Raw genomic sequence first — 20,377 nt, forward strand, 5'->3', positions numbered from 1 at the left:
AGTATTGGCTTTAAAAAGAGTCTTAGTGAGTCAGCTCTTTATGTGAAGTGCTTGAATTATGATATTTTAATTGTTTCTCTGCATGTCGATGATCTATTGGTTACAAGAAGTTGTTGAGGAGTTTAAGCAAAATATAGTGAAGGTCTTTGAAATGACTGACTATGGAAAAATGACTTTCTTTCTCGAAATGGAATTCAAACAAAATAAAAAGGGAATCTTCATCAATTAGAAGAAATATGCAAAGAAGATTCCGAAAAAGTTTCAAATGGAAAACTATAAACATATGTGTACTCTAATGTTTTTGAAACAGAAGCTAGGCAAGGATGATGGTGTATAAAAGGTTAATGTGGTTGATTTTATAAGTCTTATTGGTTGATTCATGTACCTTACAACAACAAGGCCTGATATTTTGCATTATGTGAGTGTTCTCTCAAGGTTCTTACATTGTACAAAAGAAGTACATCTTCAAGATGATGTTAAACGTGTACTTAGATGTATTAAAGGAACTCTTGATTATGGAGTATGGTTCAAGTATAATCAAGAATTTAATATTCATGGATTTTCTAGCAGTGATGGATGGAGAAGGATTTGTTGAAGTTGTGGGATTTTAGAGAAAATGAGGAGAAAAAATAATAAGAGTTTGAATATTATTGATAATAGATTTATGCTAAATTCATTACAAAACATTCAATATTAATTTCTATTTATAGAGAAACATAAACTCAATCTTAAATCAGGAATAAATAATAATAATAATAATAATGAAAGATATTCTAAGATATCTCTATGACTATAAATTGATCCTAAGAAATAATTTAAGATACTCTAATATAATATAAAAAATATTATAAGATATTTTCTAATATTCTAACAGGATCATTGGATGATGTGAAAAGCACTTCATGCTACTCTTTTACATTAGGTTATGGAGTATTTTCTTGGTCTTCAAAGAAACAATATCATGTGGCACAACCAACTGCTAAAGCAGTCACAGATGTGTTTGTAGATAATCAAGCAATAATTGCATGGGAAGATTAAGCATTTCAATATTAAGCTCTATTTTCTTAAAGAAATTCAAAAGGAAAGAGAAGTCTTGTTACAATATTGCAAGGCAAAAGACCAGTTGATAGACATCTTTACAAATGCTCTTTTAAAAAGAAGTTTTGAGAACTTAAGAAGGAAAATTGATGTCAGTAGCTGCTACTGATCCAGAGGAGTGTTAACAATACTGACCAGCACCTATTATTAGAGTTCATTGTAGAATTTCTATGATTATGAGTTTTAATTAATGGCATTATGACAGGTAATGAATTGTTTCAAATTAATAATAGGCTGTTACAAATTTAAGGGTAATTTTATTTTTATTAATTTCTGATTATCAATTTTTTGTATTTAAAGGTTTCTCAGAAGCAATGAAAGTTAATATTTCAGTTGTCATTTTCGTAAGTCTTATGAGAAGTTTTTTTCTATTTCGTACGTGCAAAAATGATCTTGTACATTTCATAGACATAGCATTATTTTTGAACTGGCATGAAAACACGAAAAAAGTTCCAAACCATAGTCAAATACAAACCATAGTATCACAACTCGCAATAGAATCATGAGTAGACTCTAAAGTGTAACAGAACAGTTCTAGATCATCAGAGTGCACACAACTTAATTAAGCCTAAGAGCTTGAGCATGATGCTGGATGTGATCATCAATGAAGGTGGCAATAAAATTGTAGGAGTGATCATAACCAGGTTGAAATCGTAACGACAACGGAACATTGCCATTCTTGCATGCCTCTTCGAATTTGTGAGGCAGCAGTTGATCAGACAGAAATTTGTCATCTTCCCCCTGAAAATTGGAGCAATAATAAGAAGCATCAAGAATTCAAGAGTATAGGAGCATCTTTGTAATAACTTGAAACCTTTCTCTGCGATAAACAGCATTATATCTGGCCTATATCATTTTGATTTATTCAACTTGTTTTCAAAAACTGATTTCTCAAATACAAATTCAATAAAATCTGAAAGGAAGGTAGCAGCTAAGATTCTGTCGCTCACTTTTATACAATTCGCAATTAAAATAAAGTAAATACATAAAAATCACATGATCTTGTACCTGATCAATCAAAATAGTGGTAGATACATTGGGATACTTCTTTACCAAATGTGTGGCGTCGTATTCCTGCATTTCTCAACAGCTTATTATAATGAAATATATCAAGACTTTATAACTAAATCAAACATGTTAGTTTCCCCTCTAGTTTACCTCCCAATCAGATTTATTGCCACATAGATAATTAGTGAATGCCTTCTGTCCCCAAGGACAATTTGTAGGATTTGCTATTGGTGCGAAGGCCGAAACTGACTGTAACAATAATGCAAGAAACCACAGAAGAATAAAATTAAGTTATAATTCCCAATAAGAACTACAGTATACTATCATAAAAATAACAAGGTAGAGTCCTATTTGTTGTCTTCGATAATAGACTTCTACGAACTCCAAAAATATCACCAGAAGAATGATATATTTGGTGGTTCTAACTTGCAACAATCTTAAAGAGTTATGAATACAAAATTTAAGTGCAAATTGCAGCTCTAAGTGCATGCATATGGAACAATAAACTATAAATGAAACGAGTGCACATCCTCTCGTCAACAAGTGCTACACTGCTACTCCAACCTTCCCCGGGATGAATATATTCATTTTAAAGTCTTGTATGTCCATTTATCCTGCCTCAACATTCCCATCTCCACCACACCTATTTTTTACTCATACTGGCAGTATACTGCTCAAAGCATTGCAGGACTTATGGTTATAACGGATCAAGCTTTATTTTCAGAATGTTAGCCATCTTACAATCACAAATTATATTGAATCATTCTTTATTTCATCCACCCAACTCAAATCGTCAATGTTGCATTCCCATAACCTTGTAAGGTGGATATGAGATAGCTTAACTTTGCAAGTTGTGGTATGCAGCAATGAGCAATCCCCAGTTTTTAGCTCCAGGACATTGTTTTTAATGTAATAAGATTAAATTTCATACTCTACCGTAATCTAATTACAATGTTTCTTTACAAGCTTCGACTTAGAAATTAAAACAACTCCTAAAATCATCAAATAGAACTATTTCATTAGTATAAAGCATAGGCACTAGCTCTTAAATGGGTCTAATAAGTACATCCACCTACATAAGGTAAGAAACACAGACTTGTTGGTGTTGACCCTAGGTACAAACCTACTGATATAGAAAAAACTTTTGTTGCACAACAATTCTTATTCAGAAGCTTTTATAGATCAAAGATCACCTAAAGAAATGAAAGTTCCAAAATGCATGTCCTACTCCTATCCTAGCTTAGAATTAAGAATTAGTGCAGAGAAGAAAGATGATAGGAATAGGAGGCAACATATATGGAAAGTCACCACCAACACTCTAAGCCAAGTCCTTACCCACCTTTAAGAAAACATGTGAAATCGTACTGCAATCATTATACCATGAAACTAAAAAAGAAAAAGAAAACAAGGCTATTGATGAACTTCAATAATATACCCTTCCAAAGAACAGTAACGCCACCTATTCCCCTGAATGGTAACAGAGGATTTTAACAAAGATACATTTAAAAACTCCAACACTTACCCATTTACCCACTAACTCGTTCTATATATCCATAATCTGAAAATATATATCTATATCCATGGATAGCTTCTTTTCCCACCCCTTATGTTCTCAAAAGCCCCCAAAATACACCTCCGGATGGGCCAATCCGGAGGGCATTAGGGGGTGGGAAAAGAAGCTATCATATCTATATCTAAATCTATATATATATATATAAGGGACATATCAAGTGAGAGCACTATCTTATTTTGGGAGATTATCTTTCAACAATTAGATTGGATACAAAAGGTTTAATTTACAAGGTAAGCTTTATACTCATCAAAACTACGAAGTATCCTAAAAAATATCTGAAATCACAAACCTTATACATCATGGATATTTCTCAAACTGTTCTAATGCGATTGAGATTGGTAGGAATGAAAATACATTCACACATAATACTAAGGCAGTCAACTTGCAGTCCAAACATATATTGATGTGAAGTATCTCAGTCAGGGAAAGCAATTAATAACAAATAATCAGTTATTTCAACAGCATAACCAACCATAATTTTAAGAACATTGCCAAGGTTTTCCAAGTAACTCCTTCGGCTATATTGAAATGAGAAGTTTTTGGTTTCCATACGATGAATACCTTGTATTTATCCAGATTTTTCAGGTAGATAGTTAGTGCACCATGCCCACCCATAGAATGGCCAAATATAGAAGCTTTTGATGTGTCAAGCTGTGGAAAGTTATCACTTAGAAGTTTTGGCAATTCCTTGACAACATAATCATACATACGCCAATTCTTCCATTTCTCTTGTGTAGCATTGAGATAAAATCCTGCACCTGTTCCGACAAATGTAAATATGCAATTAAGATATCCTCTGCAAAGAAAAATGTATATTGCACATCTCAAGGTAAAGCCGTTGTTTAGATATTTGATTAACTAAATATTTATGTTTAAATTCAAATTTCACATGCTAGGTGGAGAATGCAAGTGTGGAATTCTTTTATTTTATTTTCTAAATTCCTCTCTAACAACATAAAATATCCTCTCCATCACGTGCGATCAGCTCTTTGGATCAAAAAATGCAACTATGTTCTATTATGAATTGAGTCTTCACAAATGTCATTTAGATCTATCTAAGCCTATTTTAATAGTTTCTAAAAGATTTATCGGTGTCCCTCCACAACTAAGAGATAAAGGGATGAAATGGAAAAGAAAAAAAAGATAAAGGATTGTGTTATACGTATATAAGATAAAAGAGTGGAGGATATAAGGTTGGCTTGGTGGCTGGGATAGGGGAGTTAGGGAGTGGAGTGATAAGGAGGTCGCAGGTTCGATCTTCACCCTCAGTAAAATACTAACAATACTAAGTATTAACATTAGCCATTACAAAAAATACCACATCAATTGTTTTATAGTTATGCAATAAAATTTTATTTTTGCTTAAGAAGCACATTTTAATCACAAATAATGCCTCTACTCACCTAGCTAGGTTTAGTCACTCACATGATTTACGTGTCCATCTGTTTCTCTATCACTTTGCACAATAGATCCAACCCAAGGTACCTATATTTTTAATTTTGAGATTATTGTAAAGAAATGAAAAGAATTTGGAGAATTTATCTAAGCCTCTAAAATTTTCGTCCAATACATTTTTTCGGTTCCCCAATTTTGAACTATTATTTTTCATTTTCCCTTTCCTCCCGTGTTGCCGAAGCTCTCACCGCCCCTCCTTAGTCAAATGTCAGAATTGTAGTGAACGATCATGTTAATATTCCAAAGGTTCGAAACATATTGGGAAAAAGATATGGAAGGAAGCGATAGATATATAGAAACATACCTAGACCAAAGTCCCAAGAATCGGCTTCTCCATCAATATTCAAGCCTCCTGTTGAAGTGATTGAAAGATGAATGAATCACGAATTAGAAGGAATGACCGAGAAATTTATAAAATAAAATAAAAATGATAATGTAAGATTACTTGGAGAAGTGTCGGGGACGATCAATGCAACGCCTTGTTGGGAAGCGGCGCGTTGAGCACCTGACTTGAAAATGAAATTCTCGTCGGTGCAAGTGAGACCAGAGAGCCAATAGAGAACAGGGAATAGTACTTTGTTCTTAGAATCAAGAGAGTCAGAAGGAGAAGGAGAAGGAGAAGGAGGAAAGTAAATGTGGAAGTTCATTGAACAACCAAGGGTATTGCTGTAATGTTTGTATCTCTTATTGTAACCGCCAAACATCTTCGAGCTACTCAACTCCGTCACTGCGTCTCCCATTTCTTCGTCTCTCTCTACACTTTCTCACCCTAACGCTCTCACTCTCTCTATGTATCCACTTCCAACTTGTATCATACACCCTACGCTCTTTCTACTGTTTGGATTCGTTTTGAGATGATATCATCCGTCCAAAGATACATACGGTTGGATTTGGTTTAAATGATAACTATAAAAAAAATCTGATCCAATGTGATTTAAATTAGATTAATTTTTAATTATACAAATTATAATTTATAAAATATTATTTTAATATTATAAGTTACATTAAAGTACAAATTTAAAGAAAAATATTATATATAATACAAAAATTAACATGATAGAAAATATTAATCAATTATGTTTAAATTATATGAAATCGTAATAAAAATATATTAAATTAAATAAATAAATATTACTAAAAAGTAATTAGAACTAACAAATAACATTTTAATATAAAATCTCATACATATAGAAAATAAATATCTATTAAATTCTATAGATGTAGTTATGTTTATTTTAATTTGGCTTTTAAAAGTGAATTCGAAATTTAATATGATTCGAGCTGTTTTAACAAAAGAAAATCTAAACATAATAATAAAGTAATGTTTTGAAGGATAAAATTGGAGATCACTTCATACCACAACATGTTGCACATATTTTTGATTTGTTTACATAATGATGTGGAGATTGAAAAAGAATATTATAATTAAAATTTTATTCTTCCAAGTACTCGTAACAAAATAATATTATTTTTAAGATAATAAATAAAATAAATATAATATTAAAAACTTATATTAGCAATTAGATTAAATATATATAAAATTTTCTATTAAAGCATGCATGTATAAGAAAAATTAATCAGAATATTACTTACATTTTACTGAGAAATTTAGAGTGTTACATCTAACATTCACACATTGACATCTAACTCTGAATATCATCTGTCTGACTCTGAGAAAGGTCAATTCATTTGGCTAAAGTCAATACCTCTAACAAAAGTCAATGCATCGTATATTAATATTGAAAAAGTCAATGTTTATAATAAAAAAGTCAACACATATAAAAAAGTCAATGCCTTTGGTGAAGGTCAATGATTAGGGAAGTTGTGTATGTTATAAAGATGTAACTATGATAAAATCTGGAGGATTCCATATCAGACCCTGATACAGGCATATGTTGTCTCTGGTCCTGATACTGGAAACTACTAGACAAAATTCTCAACCGGTTACCTACCAAATGCACCGAATAAAAATATTTGGCTAAGTATGTTTAATTGGCATAAATAGTTTGCACATACTTGAAATATGCAAACGGTAATAATTTTTAAATCTGCAGAAATGGTTAGAAATGAAACAACACTTGATTGCATCGATTCAAAGCATCAACTCATAAAAGAAAAAAAATTAAAACAAGGTAAAATTTCAATTTAATGTTGAAGCAAGGCAAACATTCATAATTGCATCTATAAAAGGAACTATTTTTGTTTCAGCAAGTACCAGATATAAAATTGTAATTATAAAATCTTACAATAATTCTCATCAAACTACTTTGCAAAAACTAGGAAAATCCATAACAATAAAGTCTGAAAATAATTGACAACAACATTGACAAACTTCAGATCAAGGTTTGGACTTGGAATTTTAAAGAACATTGACACAAACAATTTATCTTACTTTGAACATAAAACACATTTACCAACAATAAAATACTTAGAATAAATTCAAACATAATTATTTTATGAATATTGAGCATAATAAACCTATTTTTATAGGGTTTTAATAGAGTATTTATCTTCTATTTTATCTTATTTTATAGTTTTGATTTCAACTTCTTCTTATTTATTCATTTATTTATGATATTTGCAGAATTGGTAATAAGATGATAAAATAATTCAAATTGGTCAAATCTACTAAGTTTTTAGTGCAAAAATATCAAGTTTAATATTCCAATGTATGACTACAAGAAGAATTTGCTGCACACTTCAAGGAGATTGAATTTTATGATAAGAAAGTGTTACCAAAGCAGGGGCAAGGTTGTTGCATAAAATTAGGATGGTCTTGCTATCTTAAAAAGGGAAAAACATTCAAAAGCAAAGGCCAAACACTATCATAGAAAATCAGAAACAAAATTGGAGGAGAAAAAATGAGAGAGAGAAAAAAGGACAAACACTTTTGAAACTTAGTAATGTTAGGAGTAGGAGTAAAGCGTCTTAGATTTTAGGGCAAAAATTCATACTCTTTTAGGGTTTTATTTCTTTTCCCATGAATACTTCTATTTTTTTACTTTATTTTCTACATGTCAATGAGTAACTAAGCTCTCTTCTATGGTCTTTGGTGAATCTTGTGATTAAGATACCTTTTTACTATGTCTTAGTTTTAAATTCTAGTTTTATTTTAGATTTTTGTTGTTTATCTCAATTAAATTATTCTATTGTTTTGTTTACATGTTTGGGATGGTTGACCTTTGTATGTCTTAGTCAATCAATTGATGAGTGATCAACTACAATTAATTGGTAGATCTATAGGATAATTGAGATTAGAATTCTTGTATGATAAAACCTAGATATTAATCTTTCAATCAGTCAACTCTTGGTTCTTTATGCTTTCTCTAAATTATATTTTTGTATGATCAATCAAAGGAGGAAAAAATATTACATTGAATGAAAAATCTTTGTTAATAGTTTTAATATTACATGTGAAACCATGACCCTATGTTTACTTTCCATTAATTTAAAATTGTGTTGTTATATACTCTCATCATAATTTTTATGCTATCGTTACATTTTTGTTATCGTGAACCAATAATACTTTTTATTAGTCTAAATAATATAACATGTTGATTAGTTTGGAAGTTGTTAAATTTATCTATGTGGATACGATAATCTTACATACTAGTACTTGACAAATCTGTACACTTGCGGAATTTTGCTCAACATTGATCCTACTTTGAACATAATACACATTGATCAACAATCAAACACTTAAAATAATTTCAAATATAATTACTGATTAAATATTGAGCACTTGTACAAATATATATTCATTTAAGTGCTAGAGTGTTAAATACATACATATCCCCTCATTGAGAGTTAAACACTTACAAAACAAATTCTTGTAAATTGGCCCGATAGTGGCTGTTGTATTTGCCTCAACGTGTTGGAGGAGCAACCAGAAAGTTTGATGGACTTAAATGGGCGAGGTTAAGTAGTTTGTTGTAATTCAGGTTGAATTAATGGAATAAATTCTTCAAGTGAAGAAACTAGACGTAGTCAGCTAGGTTGGTGTGAACCAGTATAAAATTCCTTGTGTGTTCTTCTTCTTCCCTTTGCTTTTATTTTTGAAATTTCTTTAATCACCATGTCATAATTAAATTTTAAAAACAATTTTCACAAACCATAACACAATTCAAACTCCTTTATTGTGTTATTGAAACTTCAAATACAACCATCATGTTTAAAATAATCACATGTGGCTCCCACCAAGTGTATACTACATCAAAATAGATACCTTTTCAACAAAATACATATACCCACCAAGATACTAGGTATCAAAATAAAAATTACATTATAGACCTTACAACTAGAGACAAGCTACAATAGCACAATCGATGTTGATCGCCATAAAAGATATATGACTCTTTAGACATAGCCTCTCAATCTGAACGAACATCCTCATCAGCAAATTACCCCATGATGTATTCGTTTTCATTAGAACTGATCAAATTAACCATAGGAATGGCAGGGCCTGAGATCTCCAAGCAATCACTATAATAATCATCTAACATTGCTTTCACGTTTGTACGATGCTCCTCATTCTTGGCTACTCCTGCCACAACACCATCTCTCGTTGAGGTCTCTCCAAGGAACATCTAAGGAATGGTAGTAACCTCTATATCACTAACAACAATAGCAGAACCAAAAACTATACTTTGATTGTGATGATTGACACCAGAAGAAAAAAAAAACTAAATGATACATATACTTATTCTTTTGATATGAAGTATCAAATGCTAATACATCACGAAAGACTGAATAATCCATTTGTCCTACACTATCAACACAAGTCAATTTTTCCATCATTTCATCCTCACCCATAGCATACTTCAAAAAACTCATATGTTCATTACTACGCATTGATTCAAGAAATCCAAGGGCATCACAAGCATTTGAAAAGTTGGATTTCCTTTGTAGTACGTTGTTCAGTAGATTGAATGAAACATTTTAAATTTCTTCAAAACTTCTTTTCTATAGTTTTCTTGAGAAGTAAATATACCTTCTTCCAATTGTTTTACTTATATGCTTAAGTAGTATGACATGAGTCCAACATCAGTCATCTCGAACCCAAGGGTCATGGACATTTTGAACTCTTCAAATAAACATGGATTGTTCCCAGTGAATATAAGATCATCTATATAGGGACAAACAATCAAAATATCTTCATTATCACAGACTTTGTCATAAAGAACATATTCATTAAGACCATGAACATCCTATTGTTGAGGTTCATGAGGGTCATTGTACTTTTTCAAGTAACTATTTGAGGAAGAGCAAGTTGTGCCACTATCGGGATGAAAGGATTGAACAGTCAAAGTACTATCTTTCATACCATCAAAGCAACTAGGTTATAAGAGGAAGCAGGTTTTTAGAAGAAAAAAAATATATTATGGATGATTATTAGAGGATGCACACAGACAGAGGGTACATTAATCAAAGGATGTCTTGTAGATCATCATATCATCAACTTTTGTCAGAGCGTTGAATTTTCCAGAGACATTGACTTTATCAATATGTTGTCTTTTCCAGATGCATTGCCTTTGTCAGAGCATTGACTTTTCCATAGATGTTGACTTTATTAGAGGATACGTAAAAGTTGAGAGTCATGCGCTTGATGAGATTATTAGAGGCAGAGGCAGAAGAATTCTTGTAAAACTTATCAAAGATAGAGACATATTAATTCTTGTTACGCTTATGAATTTGATGTAAAGGAACATAATCTAGTTGGGTTTATTAGAGGAAACCGAGGTACTACATTGCTTGCATCCCAAAGTCAACTGAAGCTTGCAACAACGCGGGTGCGTGTCACCAGACTTTACGTTGTGAAGCTGAAGTAGAGTCTTGGTTTCTTTTGCCTTCGTCTAGTCATTAAAGGATAAATCTTTATATAGCGAGACATGTTTTGTTACGCTTGTTTCCACATTATTTATTTTATATTTTTTCTAATAGAAGATTTCTAAAGTACTTGTAATCTATACTACTTTGAATAGTTATTATTATAAGTTTTTCATTGATTCTACACACTTAACATATATAACTGGGAGATAGTTGTTCTTTATTTATATGTATTTGTTATTAGCAAAATATTAACCAGAGGATTGTATATAAAAAACTTTTGCACTTACAATTGCATGGGTTGTACAACTTGTAACCTTTAGAATGCGGATCATAGCAAAAAAGGATATGTTTAATGCTTCGATAATCAAGCTTGGATATTTCTTGTTATGGCACATATGCATATGATATGCTCCCAAAGACACACAAGTGATTAACACTAGGCCTGCTTCTATCCCATGCTTCTACAGGGGTTTGGTTTTTGACATTTGAAGTCAAAGAGTGATTTTCCAAATAGACCGCACAAAAAACTATTTCAGCCCAAAACTCGTCCAAAATAGTTATATTCTTTCTCTCACCTACTCCATTTTGTTGCGGAGATCCTGGAATTGTCAGCGGATGGAGAGTTTCACGATTTGCACATAATTCATTAAACTCCTTCGAAGTGAATTCACCTCCTCGATCAGATCTCAAAGCAAAAATTACAAAAATGAATCTATTAATTTTGAACAACAAAAGGCGATTAATCAAGTGAAACAGAGGGTTTTACAACAAGCATTACAAGGAGCTTGTATCCACACATATGGTTACTTGCACCATTGTCCAAGTACCATGAACTATTAATATTTATCTTCTTCCTTGAGTGTTAGCAACAAAGTTGGCTCTTCATCTTTGTCAATAAAATTAGCCTCTTGTTCTTATTGATTAGGATCATTACGACATTCTCAAGAAAAATGACCAAATTCATGACAGTTATAACATTCAATTTTAGATTTGTCGTACCTTCTTTCATTTTGATATTAGCCATAACATCTTCCTCTTCCACAAATTCTTGGTGATGAGTGACTTCTTTCTTTGTAGTTTATTCACCATTGATGCCTCTTCCTTTTTCTCCTTGGCCACAACCACACCCTCATCCTCTTCCTTTTTCATGTCCATGTCCATTTTGATTATTGAATCATTTGTCATCATTCAAAGAAGCTTTGATCTTGAAAACTTGCTATAATGGCTCCTCTTTCCTTTTCTTCAATGTTTTTTTTTTAGCTTGCAAAAAATCTTCTAATTCCTCAATGGACATTGAATCAACATCTTTTGATTCCTTAATAACACACACCATATAATCGAGTTTATGAGTCAAGGAATGAAGAATCTTCTCCACTAAATGAACATCTTCTATCTTGTCTCCATATCTATTCATTTGATTAACAATTATCTTCACCCTTAAGAAATAATCTGAAATTGATTTGGAATCCTTCATCTTCAAAGATTCCAAATTCTCCTTAGATATTGAATTCTTATCTTCTTCACTTTGTCAATGCCTTGAAGTGGTTTCTCCAAAATCTCTCAAGCTTCCTTTGAATTCGTAGCATCGAAAACCTTCTCAAACATTAATTCATCCAAATGTTGATGATTGAGAGCCAGATCTTGTTAATCTTTATTCCTTGTCTTTGCCAAAATCTCTCATACACCTTGAGAGCCAAGCAATGCTTTCATACGAAGACATCATTTTTCATAATTCTCTTTTTTAAGAAGAGGAAAGTAATGCAATCACGAGTCGTCGTCTCTCAACTCTCACAACCAAGCTCTAGATACCACTTTGATAGAGGAAGGAAAGTATTTCTAATAGAAAACTCACAATTTTCTTGATCCTTAATGTCAAAGAACAATGGGAGTATTTATAGGTACAAATAGATAACTCAAGATACATTTTTAAGAGTTTCGTAATTAATACCAAATTCTAGATAGATCTCATATTTTTCTATAACTAAAGCAATTTTAGATTCTTACATAGAAATTTTATATGGTTCTAGACTTATCTAATTTCAAATTATTAATAACACAATGAAGTATCACTAAGAAAGACTTTACTTGTTTGATTTTTCTAACGATTTCAGTTTAATTGCAAAAACAAGGAAAAGTATTAACTATGTTATGGCCAAGATAATTAAAGTGAACATCGTCATATGTAATACATGTAACATGTTCTTGTACACTTTGAGTCAAATTCAACCAACATTTCAATTAAACCTAAAAAATTATGATCGCTATTTTGTTACAATATCTCTTGAGAACTACAAAAGCGAAACTATACTTAGTAAATAATTTCACTATTGATATAATTCTTTTTAAAATATGTTTTTGTTATTCCTTTCATCTTTGAGTTGTTTTATTAATAGTTTGACCATTTTTTTAGTATTTGACATAATTCATATCAAGTAATCATATTTGAACATGACCTATGACTATCTCGTGCTCTACAAGTCTTTCACCAATATGTGTTCAATCACTTAAACTCTTAATTGGCCTTTACCAATCCTTTTTTAAATTCTTTACAACAAAAACAAAATACTCTATCAAACTCTTTCGAATAAACAAGTCAATCTCTATTACACTTATCTTTATTTGATAAAACTTAGAATACAAATTAGCCATAAAGCGTCTCTTTGAATTATCCTTAGGCCCCTTAACAATACAAAAATCTCTTTTAAGATCTTTCGTAACTAATAAATCAATCATTTTAAAATCAAGTGCATCCTAATTTCTTGGATCAAATATATCAAACGAATATTCAAATAGGTTTGCTTGCTCTACATTGTCATTAAAATTATCTTCATTATCAAGTGAATTATTCAAATTAAAATCATCACCAACAACATTATCAACAATTTACATCATCACTTTCAATGGGCACATTAAGAATTTCAACATCAATGTTATCAACATTATGATTTTCAACATAAATTAATGGTTCTTTTATTAAAAATTTATCAAGAGCTCCTACTTGAGATTGTGTTAACACATCAAGTTTTTTATATTTTTCTTACGCTTCTCATATTTAGATTCATACTTTCTAATCTTATGTGGTATATCAAAAAATCTACAATTTTTCACCATTGTGTCAACAAATGATCAACTCTGCAGTGTTTACTAGCAAGCAATCTATTAGTACCATTGTGTTCCTACAGTTAATTAGTACCAAGGAAAATCAATTAAGTTAAGCATAGGAATTAGCAACACAAAGTTGTTAATACATAGAGTTTAACTACTAATCAGAATCAAATCAAAATCACATAATCAAATTAAAAATTGAATCAAATCAGAATTGGATTCAAAAGTGCAATTATTAATTTCAAAATTTGGGTATTTTTGGAAAAAGTGCAAATATAAAATATTAAAGTGATCAGAATTTAAAAAATTAAAGATATCAATACAAATTTTCAAAGTTCAGGTTATACTATAAACAGAACTTGAGGCCCTCTTTAATTGGGGTCATGTGTTGATGAGTTGGAATCTGATTGCCAGTCCTGTATTTTATAAACTTTGAGCTTTGAAATAAGTTTCCCTTTTTACCGCCCACAAATGATAGTTTTTTCCTTTAAATATAGGAGGTGGAGGTAAAGAGCCATTGTTGGAAGCCATTTATAGTGTTTAAAGGTTTTTTAGCTGTTTTTTTCTAACTCACAAAGTTTCTCATTGGTTTTGTTTCCTCGCAAATCCTTAAGATTAATTAAGCTCTATATACCATGTTAGAAAAACACAATTTGCTGTAAAAAAAGAAGAAAAACCAGAAAAAACATCAAAATAAAATTTGTAGAAAAGAGTTCTTACTACATCACTTGAATAAGAAGTACATAATTATATAGAGCAAAGCTACATGTTTGCTTGTTTGACTAGAATACAAATTTACAATGTACAATAACTACGATTGCTTTTTGCTCACTCAACTTACCATACATTCAACACTCTAAAAGGTATGACTCTTTCACCTAACAATACAATGACAACTACAACATAATATAAAATAAACATAATACAACTTAAAATTATATCAGAAAAGTGTCAAATTCTAACAATTATAATACACCAATGAATATATGTAATTATTTATCACTAATTAGTCTATGAAGGATTTGTGAATAAATCTCCTCTCAACACTAGTTTTTAAAGCTATGTTTTTCTGTGAATTTAAATCTCCTCCCAAAATTTGAGACACATGTATGATCTTGTTGCTAAATGATGGAGAGTTCTTAAAAGCTGAGAGGATTGCATTTACAGTTTTAAGCATTATATGGTTTGCCAAAATCAAGTTGAGATATATGTCTTACTTTTAGCTCAAAGTATGATGTTTCAAGTGCCCATATCTATCTACTTACAGAATTCTTATAAAACGTCAAGAGTTGTATTAATGTACTTGTACCATAGTGCCTCGTTTAAGAAGTTTTACATTGTTACAATGCCTTATTTCTAAGAATAGTATTTGGTTATAGTTTATTTTTTATCCCTCTAACACAAAAGACCCCCTTCATTTAATGAAGCTAACTCAGATTTTCAAGATGTGCAGTATTAAGATTTAGTAACATAAAAAAAAGTTTGTTGATTTTCATTATGTAATGTTGTACACCAATAATATACTATTGCTTGCTTTTTGTGTGATTTTAAACTTAAATTTGTGGAGTATTATTAACATTGAGATTGCTATACTGATATTGAGAAAAAATGAGAATTAAATTGAAGAATGGAATGCAGAAGTGTGGAGGAAAAAATCAAACTTACCACATGGCTGCTGCTACAGCTGAAACATATTTACACTTTGAAGCTGTTAATTCTCAAGTTTTATCAGCTGCTAATTCTGATCAATGAAACACAGTATGAGATAATTTTTATATGACACTGAAATAATTCAAACTGTATGAAATAATTCTACTCATTTGTCTGATACATTGCCATAGATTATGATTGAACCAATTAGGATTAATTTTAATATAGTTATTGGTAATACAGCCTGCAATATTCAATTAACCGGGACAGAATTGATGTATAGTTATAAAATTTCATATTTATTCCAAATTAAACCCTTTAATAATAAATCAAAATTATATTGATGATAATCAATATGAATGTTGGAACCTAAGAGGCCTAAGGTTAGGTTAGGTCAGTGATATTGATTTTAAAAAGACATTGGAAGCAGATTTTGTCATGCAGTCATCAAATAACAGTATTATAGTAAAGTTTTTAAAGCAAGGAACTGTAAGATGAGGGTTTAAAGGATTGGATTGTGCAATTAAGTAGAAATGATCAACAGCAATTAGTGATCGAAAGTGTGTTCCTCCAATGCAGAGAGTTTGTTCTGTTTTGAAAAACAGAGGAGAATGCAGAGAGAGATGGAGATCACTTCATTATTTCTTTTGCTTATACGGCTGTTCCAGTTATATACAATTTCTGAAAGACGCTTATAGTATAACTTTTATGGAGTAGGTTCTCAAAAGGGTCATTTATGGGGTCTATAGTTGTTAAAAGAGAAGGCTATTATTGATGCCACTTTGAGCAGATTTTATGTTGAAATAGTACTCTTATCAACTTTTTTATGGTCCGTTATGATTACAACTTTTTTAAAATTTTGTACTATAAAATTTTATTTATTATTTTATACTATTAAATTAGTTGTTGTTTCGAGGCGTTTTTTTTTTTTTAATCTCAGGAGGCTTGTAAAATCAAGGAAGGAGCCCCAAATGACCCTTTTGCTATAACTAAATACAGAGTGAAAGGCTACTTGAATGTCCGAAGGGCTTTTGGTGCTGGGTTTCTAAAGCAGGTAATGCGATAAGATTGCATTAGACTAAGGAGTACATGATAAATTGCTTACTATACTACATGGAAGCAAGCTAGTTTCAGGCTTATGTTTTCAAATTTGATAATGGATTGGATTATTCTTTATACTTTATATTCATTAAAAATCACTTAACTCATGTGAGCTTTGTCAAGACTCAATTATATGGACTTTATTTTGTAGCAGCACAAATGGTACAAATGGTCACCACATTTGAAATTTAGAAAATAGTAAGTATTAATATAATTTGGATTAATTTTGTTGGATTAAAAGGTATTGTCTACCGTTTACAGCTGTACAGTAAAACTAAATGTGGATTGTCGGACTAATCGAATAGTTGAAAATGTTATTCGTTCAACTTTTGGATTAAGTTGACATTGAGTTGGACACAAAACTGTATTGCACATTCGGAGGTGATCAGTGTATAACATGATATCGTCAGAAGACAACGTTTTTGCAATTCTCTCATGGTCTCCATGTGACGTTAGCATATGTTAGATCCTCTATCACCTCTGTGTACTTGAGGATTGTATTTCCCCTATTTATTGCTTCATCTATTCATCCTAGTAATGCACTTCACATCAGTGTCTAGGTCTCATCTTCAAATATTTGGAAAATATTCATAAATTCAACATTGTTACATAATGATTAAAATAAATTAATGATAATTATAACAATTAATAATAATATTCATAAAAATTTATATCAAATAATACCTGAATTAGTGACATACATCTACCCAACTATTTTATCTCGTAACTGCTACCATCTCAGAAGTAGTCATAAAGCATGACGAGTGCAGTGGGACTCAAGCATACCTACCAATACCATCAAATTCTCTGAATAATGGAAGATACTTCGCACCAACTAATGTATGACTCTTATATGCGAAAATAGTACTCCTACCAAATTATATAGATACGCCTTAGCAATACAATCAAATCTCTCTGCAGCACATTGTCTTTTAAAAATCTCTTTCACCCAATCCAACATATAATGTGCACCCCTTGTCTTTCTAGTTTCCTCGCATATCTCAATAGTTGACATCCCTAATAAATTAATGCAAACATTACATGCAATAACTTTATCTAGGTCAATCAATGAACTATAGAACTCACTCCTAATGCGAATACATAATAGGTTGACAACATCATCCAAAGTAATAGTCATTTCACCAAATGACATAGTCATTTCACTAAATAACATGTGCACCCCTTGTCTTTCTAGTTTCCTCCCATATCTCAACAACATACATCCTTAACAAATTAATGGAAAGATTACCAACAATAACATTATCTAGGTCGAACAGTGGACAATAGAACTCACCCCTAATACGAATACATGTGAAATGACGAAGTCTTTGGGTGTCACCTCTCCACAAATGCAGAAATTAGGATGTTGTCAATCAGTTCCAGACTATCCCACTATAGTGGAGTTAATCCAAACAAGTTCACCATCAGCCTCTTGTACAAATGTCGCTTGTACAGGCTCCTTCTGTAGAGCAACATCAGCCTCCAATTGTATAGACTCCTCGATCATAGGTAAATAACTATGTTTTGCCTCTCCATCCTCCTCCAATTAAAATCGATGTTTTTCTTTGGGATGTTGTGGGTCGAATCCTTATTGGAGGAGGATCCATCGAAGATGATGTAGTATCAACATCGTGTGTCCAACTTACTAATTTGTCGTCTCATCTTCTAGCACCAACACCCACTAAAAATAAGCAAATTAAAAAAATTCTGAAAAACTTAAAAAAAAAAGTTTTTTAGAACTAATAGACTCTATTTTCAAATTTCTCGGAACAAGTTGTATACCAAGAAACTTCACAAATAAGTTTTTTACGGTGTTAATTATGTATCGGAAAATTTGAAAAAGTTTTCTGTTAGTTTAGAAAATTTTAGCACTCACTAGTCACTTGTGTACCAAGAAAGTTGAATAAAAATGTTAGTGAAAATGAAAGTTTTAAATATTTACATAATTTATTAAATCTTGGAGAAAACTTTGGACAACATCAAACATTATTTTATTAATATTAATAATATTAATAATAATAATTAATAATAATAATAATAATAATGACTAATTACTAATAATGTTGCATATTCTATATTATTTCCATGATTTTAATTATCAACTTTTTGACTACAATTCGATTCCGATCAAACCATTAAACATTAAATCGATATTTTCAATGGGTCAATGTCTGTTCCAATTTTAATTACCTTGATATTAGATAATAGTATATACAGGAGTAAAACATAAAAACAAATGGTCTCTCGGTCTCCCTTTCCAAAAAGGGGCCCAATCCCATGAATATCATACACCGTTTGTAAGTAAGTTACAAAAATCTCTTAGGAAAATTATATGATAATAAATCTCCCATGATTTCAAAGAATACAACTATAAAAAGCGAGATTTTGAAACTATGGAGTCTATTCTTCGATTCATATTTTGAATCACATTGAAAATCGCTTTATATCGATCAAAATTTGATCAGCTTCTAATATTTTGTTTTGTATATACTCCCTTCGATCATTATTATAAATAAAAAAGAGTGACATCAAATGTTAATCATTGTTATAAGTAAAAATTAATTATTTACTCATTTAATTTTAGTATTCATAATATATATTTATTTTAATAAAAAAAACATTTAATGTTAATAGTAGAATGTTTGATATTCAATGAAATAATTTAATAAAAATAAATTAATTAATTTTTTTAATAAATATTAAAGTATTTATTTCTCCTTACAATTGTGATGGAAGATATCTTGCACTCTTGGTAGATTTAAGTAAAGCATCTCAATATAGTTGAAGTTCAACAGTTTTAGCAACACTTTAAAGAGAAATTGTGTCTTGCTACAAAACTCGGTGTATTGTCTATAAGAAGATGCGCATTGTTGTTACAAAAATGGACATGATATCGTTTGTCTTGTGTTGCTCCAGAATCCCCCCATGCATGGATATTTTCACTTGCGCAAAGGTAACTTTTGGAATTTAATTATATATATATAAAAAAACTAACTACTTACCATATTACTAATTTTATTATATTTTTTATTTTTGATATACACTACATATTTAATTCTGGTGGTCTAAATTTTAGTAAAGTTCATCCTAACGACATAGAATGATACCAAAAAACAATCGATTACACGATGGTTGAGAAAGTAATATATTCATTCACATTTATTTGCATTTTTTTAATTATATTGTTTTTTATACTTCTTATATTTACTTTAGCATATTTTTTACATATCTGTTTTATTAGAGACTGTACCTTGGGTTCCAACATGAAGTTTTCAAAGAAGAGATGAACGCATTGACTGCATATACCTATATGCATTGTTATCATATTGTTGAAAAATATTATACAGATAGAGTCGCACTTCAATTTGGCTTCCATCAACAAATACAACAACCACCAGGGGACATGAAAATCAACCATGGAGTCGAGATGAGACATGACATTGACGATAATTGAAACAGGGTTTGGAAAAAAAACGTTGGAAGAGCTACACGAGTTCGACGACAACCTAGATTTCGAACTAGCAGATATTTTGGTGGGCATCATTAATTTAAATTTCA

At 30.8% G+C, this 20,377-nt stretch overlaps 1 protein-coding gene across 1 annotated transcript; it reads right to left on the reverse strand.

Annotated features, from left to right (window-relative positions):
• Positions 1-1,449: 1,449 nt before the first annotated feature.
• Positions 1,450-6,008, reverse strand: LOC101495124 (S-formylglutathione hydrolase-like). Its single transcript, XM_004497987.4, has 6 exons — positions 5,580-6,008; positions 5,439-5,486; positions 4,241-4,437; positions 2,257-2,355; positions 2,107-2,172; positions 1,450-1,839 (listed from the first exon to the last, which is right to left on the reverse strand). Exons 1-6 carry the CDS (start codon positions 5,872-5,874, stop codon positions 1,657-1,659), a joined length of 888 nt encoding a protein of 295 aa, XP_004498044.1. The 5' UTR covers positions 5,875-6,008; the 3' UTR covers positions 1,450-1,656.
• Positions 6,009-20,377: the final 14,369 nt, after the last annotated feature.

This window comes from Cicer arietinum, chromosome 4, assembly GCF_000331145.2.
Source record: "Cicer arietinum cultivar CDC Frontier isolate Library 1 chromosome 4, Cicar.CDCFrontier_v2.0, whole genome shotgun sequence".
Taxonomy (NCBI): Eukaryota; Viridiplantae; Streptophyta; class Magnoliopsida; order Fabales; family Fabaceae; genus Cicer; species Cicer arietinum.

Excerpts from the sequence above, each read along its gene's own strand:
- LOC101495124 (XM_004497987.4), bottom strand. The coding sequence starts at position 5,874 with ATGGGAGACGCAGTGACGGAGTTGAGTAGCTCGAAGATGTTTGGCGGT. Across the intron at positions 2,356-4,240 it reads AAAATCTGGATAAATACAAG|TCAGTTTCGGCCTTCGCACC; the intron begins GTATTCATCGTA and ends TTATTGTTACAG. Across the intron at positions 1,840-2,106 it reads CCACTATTTTGATTGATCAG|GGGGAAGATGACAAATTTCT; the intron begins GTACAAGATCAT and ends TCCAATTTTCAG.